This window comes from Embiotoca jacksoni, unplaced genomic scaffold (genome assembly GCF_022577435.1).
Source record: "Embiotoca jacksoni isolate LCO1_2020_lvr unplaced genomic scaffold, fEmbJac1.0.p SCAF_8, whole genome shotgun sequence".
In the NCBI taxonomy this organism is placed as follows: domain Eukaryota; kingdom Metazoa; phylum Chordata; class Actinopteri; family Embiotocidae; genus Embiotoca; species Embiotoca jacksoni.
This window is the reverse complement of record NW_027185436.1, coordinates 9,046,493-9,058,833: the sequence shown is the minus strand read 5'-3', so window position 1 is coordinate 9,058,833 and position 12,341 is coordinate 9,046,493. Positions and strand designations below refer to the sequence as shown.

At 39.8% G+C, this 12,341-nt stretch overlaps 1 protein-coding gene across 3 annotated transcripts in view; it reads left to right on the top strand.

The window, feature by feature from the left end:
* The window catches only part of dock8 (dedicator of cytokinesis 8), a 53,734-nt gene that overhangs the window by 14,892 nt on the left and 26,501 nt on the right, over positions 1 to 12,341 (top strand). For all 3 annotated transcript variants that reach the window (XM_069178272.1, XM_069178271.1, XM_069178273.1), the window contains 10 exons: positions 3,446 to 3,658; positions 5,484 to 5,569; positions 6,479 to 6,545; positions 9,496 to 9,645; positions 9,838 to 9,918; positions 10,081 to 10,243; positions 10,453 to 10,592; positions 10,782 to 10,875; positions 11,095 to 11,257; positions 12,143 to 12,260. In XM_069178272.1, coding sequence (XP_069034373.1) covers positions 3,446 to 3,658; positions 5,484 to 5,569; positions 6,479 to 6,545; positions 9,496 to 9,645; positions 9,838 to 9,918; positions 10,081 to 10,243; positions 10,453 to 10,592; positions 10,782 to 10,875; positions 11,095 to 11,257; positions 12,143 to 12,260 — 1,275 coding nt within the window. The remainder of the gene's footprint in view (positions 1 to 3,445; positions 3,659 to 5,483; positions 5,570 to 6,478; positions 6,546 to 9,495; positions 9,646 to 9,837; positions 9,919 to 10,080; positions 10,244 to 10,452; positions 10,593 to 10,781; positions 10,876 to 11,094; positions 11,258 to 12,142; positions 12,261 to 12,341) is intronic.

Genomic DNA, 12,341 nt, shown 5'->3' with positions numbered 1-12,341 from the left:
TTGGCAGATTAGTTTGTTATGACTCTATCCACCGTTGAAATAATATCCATTTGCAGTGCAGATTAAAGGTAGGGTAGGAAAAATGCAGCCCTTCTCCTACAGCGCTCCTCCCTTATGTCCTAACAAAGAATACCACAGGCGTTTGCACACGTTTCAATTGCAAAGTTGTCTCCATCTCTGAAATGCTTTGCTATGAGTTTGTTTGTCTTCAGTGGTCTACTGATTATTGGGCATACCCAGTACGCTACTGCATCAGTTGCCTGGACCATCAAAAATACATTGTTACTGGTCCTCTATGTGTGCCTGTCATTCAGGGTGCCTATGAGGGTCAGCTGTGGACTGTCCGGTCCCAGCGAATGAGTTCAAGGCTGACATTTTTTTCCACTTTTCACACTTGAATTATAATCTGCTGAAAGGTTACCAAGGACTTTTGTTTTTTATTTTTTTTTATCAAAAATCCCCAAAATGAAAAAAACACTTTGCCTGGCTTTAACATGTTGTTATATGTTTTATTTGTTTAATTTGTCCACAAACAGAAATGTAAAAATGACAGTCTGTAGCTGTTCGAGCAGTTTTGTGTTGCAAGTATAGTGAACAGTAGCCAGCAGTAACTTTCCTTTGTTGCTTGTCATATGTTTCTCCCCTATTAAATACATTCAAAGAATGTCCCTAAAAGCCCAATAAAATGAAACCACATATAACATTTTAATTAGTAAATTTGAGAGAGGCTGGTATACGGATTTTTGTTAAAGCCAGAGTAGCTGTTTTCCCCTACTTTCAGTCTTTATGCTTTAAGCGGTCACCTCCCTGATCTGTCTTCAGACTTAAATTATGGACATAAGACTGCTGCTAATGCTCTAATCTAAATATTATTAAGAGAGCACATAAGCGCATTTCCCAAAATGTGTTTCTTAAGCACAACTAGAAGAAAAACTACTTTGTCCTCAAATCCCAATATGTTGCCCTTAAAGTGTCTTTTGTGAGGGAAAGGCATTTTAGTTCGAGCAGTATGGCAGTCCATACTGATTAAGGCTTGAGAGAGACAATAATACTGAGTGCAAAATGTGGGGAGGGATTGAGACGGGTGGAGGGCGGGGTGCTTAAAAAGTGAAAACAACGGTATGTTGTTATTCCCATCACTCTTTTCACTGTGACAGTGGCTCTTTCAAGTTTAGTCAGCCTGGCTTCATTGACCTAAACCTGAATATGACACACACATCAGCCTTCACCACCTCTGTGTTTAAGCTGAAAGGCAGAAATGTTACATATATGGTAGACTATATTTTCAAATCAACAGCTGACATCTATGATAGTGTGATGGTGTTAGCTCTTACTTTCACGACAAATCCTGCCTGAAGTCTTTCACTGACATCATTAGGAACCAAGTTCACTCTGTCCCCGCTTCTTTGTCTTTTGGTGGCCAAGTCCCTAGCTGCCAGAATGAGGCCGTCCCAGCCAATCCAAATCTCAGTCAGCGCCGCTCTCAGCTTCTGGCCCAGCCATCACTCACCACCACCCACCCCCCTCTCTCTCTCTCCCCTCCCCCCTCCTGTTGCCCCATCCTTGCCAATTCTGGTTAATCACCCAAACCAAAAAGGCCCTTATTACTGCTTCGGGCTTCCCATGAACTTCATGCCAGAAAGAGAGTGACAGAGAGGGGAAGAACAGCACTATTGTCCTTTAACATTTAATAGGCCTCTTCTATGGTCCAATCTGCTTTAACAATGGCCCTAGGATCATGGTGTGATGGCCTCTTGGAGCTTCACCAGGGTGGAAGCTCGGTCAGTCCTAGCCTGTGGTGTGCAGGGATATGAGATTGATAGATGATGGGAGTGAAAGAGACAAGGAAAGAGGGGTGGCAACAAGGACGGTTCAAATCAGGAGACAGCATGGGAGCCGTGAGGTTATGCCATGCCCTGTAGCATAGTCTGAATAATTCCATATGGTGCCAGAGCCAGATGGACAGACTTCTTACTGATGCATTTTTGCTTGTAACATAACAATTAGTCAACTAACAAGATGGTTGCCAAGTATTTTCTGCTAAACAGCTCATCAATTAGTCGACTAATTGCTTCAGCTCTAACGCTAAAGAGGAATGGCACAGACTGTCTGCATGCATGTCTACAAACAGATGGTCAAACAAGAGTGTCTGTTACCTGCTCTTCGCTGGTGGAGACAAAGTCGTCAGATTTTTTTTTTTAAGCCAAGATGTGTCAAAGTCAGAGTCTGGATTTAGGTTTAGATGGTAGAGATTGGTGGTATCACTACATGCATATGTTAAATGTAAGAATCCTGTATATCCCAACCAGAACCGAAAACAGGTTTGACGTCTTTACATTTCAGGTGCTTGTCATTCAGAGTTCACCCCAGGGCTCCTGAGTACATTTTGAATATAAAGTATCTTAGTTTAATGTGTGTATGTTAATGCAGCTCCTTAGTGCTCTCTTTTTGTTTTTCCTGTCCAACAGGCCTGTGCTGGTGGCAGGGCACTGGGTGTCAAAAAAAATGCAGCATCTAGCAGACTGGTTTTTCAGGGCTATTGTAGGGCTTGTGTATTGGCAAGTCAGCCAGGGCCTCTTTGAGTTTTGGTCTAACAAGCCAACAGCCTGCTGGGAGATCTCTGATTTCAGGACTCAATCAGCTAATGTATGATGTGTCGATATCACTAGTGACAAGTAATTTATACCCCTTTATTCAATGTCAAAATTCAATGACCTGATTTCTTGAATGACTGGTGACTTATTAATGTGGGTATCTATAAAAAATACAATAAGAAAGCTGCTTGTGCATAATAATATTCAAATTATGAATGCATTAGTAATATTACGGATGTGTACAAAGAAAGTGCACCAGCTAAAGATTGTGAAATGATAACTTATATCACTGTAATATACAGTGAACATTAACATGACCATATGCTGTTTTCTACACAGAGTAAGCCTTGTACAGAAACACACAAGAGACTGTCATTGTCTCCAGGCCAAAACAGAGGCTGTCTAGACTGCCTAATGCCTGTTAGCCGTTTGTTTTGTCTGCTGACAACATAACCAAGGCGCCTGCATTTTTAATGTACAGTATGTTGATGCTGGTTGATGAAATGGGTTAATATTCTGTTGTGAAAACATATACCGACAATGAGGAATACCTATGGATGCCTTTTTTTTAATTTACTCAAAGCCCATGAAGTGATGTTGTTTAAATTGAGGAGGAGCAAGCTTTGCCAAAATATCCAGTAATGACGCTTTCCTTGCCCTGCACCTGTTTTTAATGTCTCTTTTAATACTTTCCCAGTGGATATTCTGCCTTAATACCCCCCCACACACTATTTAGCTAATCCTTTTCCCCCTCCTGTTTCATTGCATTTCTTTCCCCTCACTCTGTTCTCTTTGTACTCTCCACCCCCAACCACGACACCGCCCTCACCCCACTCCTCCTGTCTTTGCAGCAGGTCAAGTCTCCAACTCTAGCAGGGCTGAGTGATGACTCTGGCCGCACACTGACCTCCACTGACTTTAACTTGCGGTGTTTGACCCCGGACCAGAGAGTGGAAGGTCTGCTGGCCTTCAGCAGCCATGAGGAGCTGGACTGCCTTAACCAGGAGGCGCGGCACAGAAACAGACACCCTGAGCTGTTTGCTCTGTACCCACCGGCTGATGAGGTGAGATATGGAGAGCTGGTACTCGTGTGCATTATGGAAACCATGTGAGTTAAGGTTTGTCCCTGTCCGATACACACTGATATGACCTTCATCAATACAAAATGAGTTAATAAAAAGTTTCAGAACCCTTCTCCATTATACCGAGCTTTGTTCCACGAATGTTTTCATCTATATTTCCTTCATGATAGCTAGATCTGAGGTTGTCTTTGCTTTCTTTGTATATAGTCAATCAATATTTGAGACATACAGTGCATCTGTAAAGTATTCACAGCGCTTCAATTTTTCCACATTTTGTTATGTTACATCATTATTCCAAAATGGATTAAATTCATTTTTTTCCTCAAAATTCTACACACAATACCCCATAATGATAATGTGAAAAAAGTTTTGGGGAAATTTTTGCAAATCTATTAAAAATAAAAAACGAAAAAAAAAAATCACATGTATATAAGTATTCACAGCCTTTGCTATGACACTCAAAATTGAGCTCAGGTGCATCCTGCTTCCACTGATCATCCTTGAGATATTTCTACAACTTGATTAGAGTCCACCTGTGGTAAATTCAGTTGATTGGACATGATTTGGAAAGGCACACACTGTCTATATAAGGTCCCACAGTTGACAGTGCATGTTAGAGCACAAACCAAGCCATGAAGTCCAAGGACTTGTCTGTTGACCTCTACAAAAGGTGCTTCAACAAAGTATTGAGCAAAGGCTGTGAATACAAGGCTGTTATGTTTTTGTTCTTTATTTTTAATAGATTTGCAAAAATTTTAAACAAACTTTTTTCACTTTGTCATTATGGGATATTGTGTGTAGAATTTTGAGGGAAAAAAATGAATTTAATCCATTTTGGAATAAGGCTGTAACATAACAAAATGTGGAAAAAGTGAAGCGCTGTGAATACTTTCTGGATGCACTGTATGAGAAATGTCCATAATTACAACACATTCAACAACATCACAACCACCTTCTTGAATGATAATCTTTTTGATTTTAAATTAATCTATGACTGTTTTTTAGGAATCAATTTTGTAATTTTTAAAGTAAATTTTCATCGAAACATTCCTAACATTCCAAGGTTTAGTTCAGGATTTGCTAAATTTCTTCATTCTGTGCCATTTTCTCTTACTGAAAAAACATGAGTTTCCCATGTTTTCTACATGGGACATGTGATCATATGATCATATGTATGACACATGTTTACCACATGGGGAAAATATGTGGGAAAGTTTTCACATGGGAATCTACGTGGGCTTCATGCATTACATTATAGAAAATGTTCCAAAGCCACATGTTGCATGAGAAAAATACAAGTTTCATATGTGCACAATAACGTGTATGTGTTTACATGTGATCACGAGTTTTTCCACATGAAATTCCTGAGGTTTGTCTGTGAGGATTACATTGAATAAGCAAAATAAGCAATTTAAAAAAGGCTCTGGGAATTGTTAATGTACATTTTTCACTGGTTTCTGACATTGCAGTGATTTACAAGAAATAAATCAAGATTAATCTGCTATTAATCTATATTGAAAGAAAAAAGTAGTTTCAGCCCTTATCTATTTGTTCCCTATAAACAATTTAAAAAAAATTATGCACATATTCAAACTGAGATTTTTAAGCTTAAAGCCTACAATTTAATTAAATTCAAATACTTGTAAACAGATGTCCGTCCGTACCTTGTGAACACTTACATTCTGTTAACACACGTTTTAGTTTCAGTTCCTTCCGGTCCACAAACACATTTTTGTGTTTTGTTCATTTAAGATCTTAAATCTTCATTTTACATGATTTAATATCATCATCTTATTTTGTGTTACAGGAAGATGCGGTAGAAATCCGGCCCATTCCCGACTGCCCCAAAGAACACACTGGAGAACGCATCCTAATCCGATGCCAGGCCATAAAGTACGTCATACATTTTCATTATATTGTAGGAGGGAGAATCGTTTTGCAATTCAAACAGCTGCTTTCTGTTCTTCTAAGAAGTTGGACACGGAGCCAACAGTTGGTTGTATTAAAACGGACGCCCCCTTGTTTATGAAAATGACCTTTTGCGAAGCACTTAACATACAGTACATTGTTGTGTTTCACATCTGATCATGACTTAAAAGACTGAGATGTTGTGTCAAAAAGGCATGCAGTGACGGACAGAGCAGTGTGCAAGGGTGGAGGAGTGCTGTGCAGTGGTGGTTGATCTCCAGAAAATCTCTGTCCCTCCCTCTCTCTGTGGGATTTTGTTTCTGTCTTTTCTCCTTTTCTGTCTTTCTGTCATACACACACGCAGACACACAGATACACACACGCAGACACACAGATACACACACGCAGACACACAGATACACACACGCAGACACACAGATACACACACACACACACACGCAGACACACAGATACACACACACACACACACACACACACACACACACACACGCAGACACACAGATACACACACAGACACACAGATACACACACACACACACACACACACACAAAAATGCACAAACACAGTTTTCCTGCTTGATCTCATCCTTGTGCAACCCATACAACTGGCAAATGTTTGAGTTGAACTGATTTCTCTGCTTGCAGTGGTTTGGCAGCTTCACCCCCAATCCTTCTATCCTCAGTTCAAACATGTCATCACTTACTGTAGTACATTTGGGTTCTTCCTGTTATAACATAAATCTACAGGATCCGAATAGAATAGATTCTAAGTACAGTAAATAGAAAAACAGAATATGAGGTTAAGCACATGCAGTATTTGTCCGTTTGGTTATAAATTAAATACTAATTTCCTTTTCCTTCTTCGCTTCATAGGTTTGAAATTGACGTTGAGCCCATATTTGCCACAATGGCTTTGTATGACCTCAAAGAGAAGAAAAAGGTAAGAAAACCTAGAATTATTATTTTTTTTTCCCCTAAAAGGACTTTTTATATCGCTAATGTGTAAATGAACCAACTCCAGAGCATGTAATGCAACATCATTCCACCAGAGGATATCGTGCCCATGTCATGTTTTGCTGAAAAGTAAGGTATCTGATGTTTAGGTACAAAAAAAACATATGGTTAGGAAACAATCATGGTTAAGGTTAAAATAATAAATTTGACATTTGACGTTTTGTAAGTCTCTTAAGTTACCTCATATATGTTACATTAGTTATCTACGTTACATCACGTACACAGTTTACTTGTGTCACTGAAAAAATTAATGAAATGAATGATGCTTTACTGACTTTGACAGCAACAAACTAGTCTTAAAAAAGACAGTTTGACAAAATCTTTGATTGTCCCTCAGAAACTCAACAAGTACAAGAACTCTATATGCCTAATCTAAATGGCATGTTTCATGGGACCTTTGGCGTGTCATATGCCTCCTGTTGATACCAAGACCTCCCTTTTGGTTTCTATCGACAGTTAGCAGGGTAGTGAGGGATCAGTGTAATCTACAACGTTTTATGTCTCAATTATCCTCACATATTTATGCCCCTTAGGGTTGTCATTTTTTTTTCAGTTCTGCTGCACCGGTATTTCCCCAGTTCATAGCTGTTTGCATGTTTTCTGTGGATTTACACAGCTGGATGGTTTTTTTGGGTGAAGGGGCTGGAAGGATTAAGTGCTCATGGATCGCTCAGATGAGACGGGGGTTTAGTCACCGGGCTTGCTGTCTCCTCAGCACCGCCCTGCTGCTCTCTTGCCAAGTCTGTTGGACAAACGGCTCTAAGATACTCTATTGGGTAAAATGGGGGCAATTTAATGCCTTACAGTTTTGAAATTGGACCGTAGATAAGCCAGTCTTTGGACAACATCACAGTTAAGATGCAGTGCAAACAGTATAAGTCATACACTGTAGGAAAGAGTGTATTGTAAGTGAAGAATCGTTTCAATCCTGCTTCCTTCTGATGCCAGACTTTAAGAGCAGAGCTGAAGTGTGACACTCTCACAATGCCTTTTGCTTAAGGTGACTAATTTTATTATGTGCTGAGCCTGAGTGCGTCCTTTTGGAAGTTAATACAACTTCCTGCCTATTATATTCAATAGAGACAGAGCTAGGCTGTAAAAGAGCCATGAAGGAGAAACTGTCAAACTTGTTTTGTCAGTCAGATTTAATTGTAGAGGGACCGGGAAGTATTTGCTGCTGACCCATATACCTTTGAACTGTTCACTCTTTAGCTTTTTGTTTACTTTATGTCTTTTTTTCAGTTCTCCTCTGTGAACTTGTTACTCTCTTTTCTCAAGAGTGTACACTGCTGTCTGTGTTGTCATTCTCTGTTTTTTAGCATCCTTCTCTGCTCTCTTGTGTCTCATGTAAAATGTGTTGCTGTGCCTGTATTTGTTTTTGTTCACAGCAGTTGTGTTGTTTCACATCTGTGAAATCTGCAGCAGATGTTAATATAATTCCATGTAATACTCCAGTTATTAATCATGTCTCTTTGGTCCATCAGCCAAGGTGCAGAGACAGGATTTGACCCAACAAATGGCCTACTTACAATATCAAATTCATGGATATAAACAGACTGAGGTTTTAGAGTCGATACTCAAGCAGACAAACACTTTGTGCTTGCAGTGAAAAGGAAGGTTTGTTGCTCTCCAGCTTCACTAAGAGTTTGTAGTAGTTATCATGTTACTTTACAAGACTAGGAAAATTTTAAAAATTTGGTGTTCGCAACACATTGAGGAGCAAACAATGAGTGACAAGTAAACCACTGTATTTTCACAAATGCAGAAAATAAGCTGCGATGCACTCAGTGGACAACACAGTTCTAACTCGCGGTAGTGTCCTCAGTAAGCAGTATAACTGCAGATTCATGGAGCTCCACTGTGGAAATATTTGTGGGGAAGTAGCTGATGTCTCCCCCCAAATTTACCACTTAGATCTGTTTTTAAATTAAGCTGTTCAAGGTGCCTTTGAGGACTCCAGATCTACTGTATTGGAGTTACTTTGTTTGCAAGTGTTAAGCATTTGTTCTTGAACAGTGTGTGGCAGTCAATCAGACACATAGCCTCTGTAGCCTGAAAAAATGTAATGTTAAAGAGAGTTATTACATTCCTTGTGTCTCATCACATCAAAATTTAATGGTTTGGAGGCTTAACAAGTGAATGTTATTATAATTCACTCCAAATTGAACTGCTACTTAAGTCAGCTGGCTTTGATTATTGAGAAATTATTTATGTGAATCCAAGAAATCATTTGTCAGTAAGAGGTTGACTCCTCAACTGCAGTCTTTTGAGAACCATTACAGTAAGTGTGCCTCATTTTAAAGTGAACAGGGTCATTTTCGTCACAAATCAGTGCAGGGTTTTGGCCTTTTCTCTTGTTCCACAATCATGAAAAAAATGGGATAAAAAAAAAAAAAAAAAGCTAAAAGTCATCAATACTTTTTCAAATACGTAATCTGATCAGACTAACTGTCTTGAGGATTCTAGTTAACATATCGAGCAGGTTTGGCTTCCTAGAAGTGCTGTAGTGTGGTCAGTGTGCATAGTGTTGGTCCTATGGGATGAGCAGTGAAGGAGAGTGGTTAATGGCTCTCCACTAAATAGGATCACATGACATGCACCACGCCAGGCCAGATCAGGACATATGGCTGTGTTCCTAGCCTGAGGTCATTATGGAGGCGAGTAGAAAAGCAGTAGAGTGGACTGAATGGATGATAATCCAGGATCAGTATTGGGTATTTGGGTATCTTTTCGAAAGTGACTCCTTCCGTTTTTCTTCAGAAATGTTCCACCTCAGAGTGACATTTAGCATCTTATTATGCCTTTAATAGCAAAACAAACAATGCATTAGCTTTTGATAAAGGGCCCTTTTTCTGTCTGTTCATCTCTCACTCCAGATATCAGAGAACTTCTACTGTGATCTGAACTCAGAACAGTTTAAAAACCTCTTGAAACCTCACACCCCACATCTGGATCATTCAACCCTGGCCAGATCTGCCATCTTCTCCATCACCTACCCTTCTCCAGATATATTCCTGGTCATCAAGGTAATAATGACATAGCACCAATGACAAATTGGCTATTTTTCTCTTGGCTTTAAATAACCCAAATAGTCCTTGTCTCTAATTTCATTTACCCTGTAATTGAGTGCATACTGTACCTTTGTCAGCAAAATATGGATTCTTTGGGAGTTGAATGTGCTGAGCTGTTCTGATGACTACTTCCTGTCTGTGTTTCAGATTGAAAAGGTGCTGCAGCAGGGAGAGATCAGTGATTGTGCTGACCCCTACATAACATTGAGGGAAAGTGACTCGGCAAAGGTAGCGTGGCAGAGCAATTATTTCATGTGAACTTACAGGAGGCTGCTTTACATTTGGCCTTTTATCTTCCTCAAGCAGCATTAATCCTTACTCTGGGTATAATATTTTTTCTAAAGTTGAAGTTAATTTATTCTGGGTTTAATTTTTGGATAACCTTTGCAGAACAAGGACAAACTTGAGAAGCTGCGAGGCCAAGCGGAGGCTTTCTGCCAGAGGCTGGGTCGCTATCGCATGCCTTTTGCCTGGGCAACTGTTAATATCATGGAAGTCATCTCTACTGCTGCGATTGATCGTGATATCACAGACTCTGACAGCTTGAAAGGAGGTGTGTGCAAGGGTATCTCTCTGTGTGTGTGTGTGTGTGTGTGTGTGTGTGTGTGTGTGTGTGTGTGTGTGTGTGTGTGTGTGTGTGTGTGTGTGTGTGTGTGTGTGTGTGTGTCTTTGTTTGACTGTAATACCTAGTGATCACTTTGCATTTGTGTGCATGTCCTTACATTGCATAAGCGTGTCTTCATCTTTGACTAATTTTTCCAGGTAAATCAAGCAGCATTGACCGGAGAGCACAGCTGCCTAGGAGGAACTCTGAACGTTACAGTACTACCATCGATGAACATTTTTGTAATGTTTCTGCCTTCAAACCTGCCACCATCACTATCACCACCATCTTCAAACAGGTTGGACAGCTACCCACACAGAGACAGACAAATCTGTGAAAAATGTTATTTCTTTGAGAAACAAGATACGTACAGTATAAGACAAGCTTGTGGTTACAGCCTGGCCTTGTCTCATTCTTTAATCAAAAATGCTGTGACACATTCCTTCAATTTCTAGAAATGTTAAGCCGTGAGTTTTGTGTGTCTCAGGAGGGAGATCGTCTAGGTGATGAAGACTTGCTCAAGTTCCTGGCTGAGATTAAGAAAACCTCCACTCCACAGAGGAGAATAAAGACAATATCAGGTTATTTCTCATTACATCTAAAAACTCTGAGATTTGATTTAATCTTACTTTATTAACAAAGAGTTTTACGAACTTTTGCCAAGAATGCATATTTCCCCAAAATGTAGACCTCTTTCTTTGATGTCTGTTTGTATATTAATATCACATAGTATATTCAGTGTAATGTATACGCAGGTCGCTGTCATGTGAATTTGGCTTTTGTTGCTTGTGCTCTTCCAGGTTGCATAAAACTGGACATGTCTCCAGTCCACGACACACCAGTGGCATGTTTGTCCACTGAGCTTATCCCTGTCATACCCGTGGCTGAGAAAAACATTCGGCCGATTAAGGAGGTGCTGGAGTTCCCTTCCAGTGAGGTTTATGTGCCTCACAACATTTACAGGTGGGTTGGAGGACATAATATATACCTGAACAGCCACACCCACCTTTAACATTTACACTTTAGGTATTTGTTTATGCTGTTTTTACCATAAATCTTTTTCATTTAATTTAATTTTTTTTGGTTTAAATCGTTTTAAAAGGCTATGATGTATGATCTATTGTATTTAGATGTATTGAGAAGAGAAAACCACTTGTGTAAGACTTGCGACTTCACAGGAGGAAATGAAAACAAGCTTTTAAAAGACAAATCATTCATGGCTTGAGGTATAAACAGGTTTGTTTACTGTTACAGATTGTTTTGTTCTCCGAAATACCCGAGGCAACGAGAACTGTCACGGTGTACTCTTCACTCGTGAGCTGACATGACTTTGTGGCTTTGCGCCTTTCAGTGTAGTGCCTATTTTTAGGTATTTCCATCCAGGTTAGCTGTGAAATTACCACATAGTTTAACACCCGTGTAAGCAGCGGTTTAATTCCACTTAACACTCAATCCTAAAATGGTTTTGTTTGTAGTGAAACATGTGTGAACAAGTTCCCTGCATGGTAATTACATACTGTTGCATTCATTCAGTGGAATCTGCAGTATTTCCCTGTATTCCAGGTTTCAAGACGGATTACTGTGTTGTATTAAACCCACAGAAGGTCACGGTAAATGACTGGTTGTTTTGACATTTTCTGTGACATTACTGTCACCTTACTGCAACATTACTGTCACCTTACTGCTACAAAGATGTTGCTGCACAGACAGTGCCATCTAGTGCTGTCTATTGGAACTGCGTTCTTTTACTTCTATTGTCGCTGAGGTTTTGTTGGATGATTTTTTTTTTCATGTATTAATTAAACAGAAAGTCTCCCTGGTATTCTTTCTCTCGCGGTGTCTCGGTAGGAACTTGCTCTATGTCTACCCCCAGAGGCTCAACTTTGTCAACAGACTGACTTCAGCAAGAAACATCACCATCAAAATCCAGTTTATGAGTGGAGAGGATCCCAGCTGCTCTCTGCCTGTGAGTGCTGCTGTTTAAAATCTGTAATTTCACAGCACTATTATAACCGTAAAATTGATCTGTCATAATTATTCAACTGCA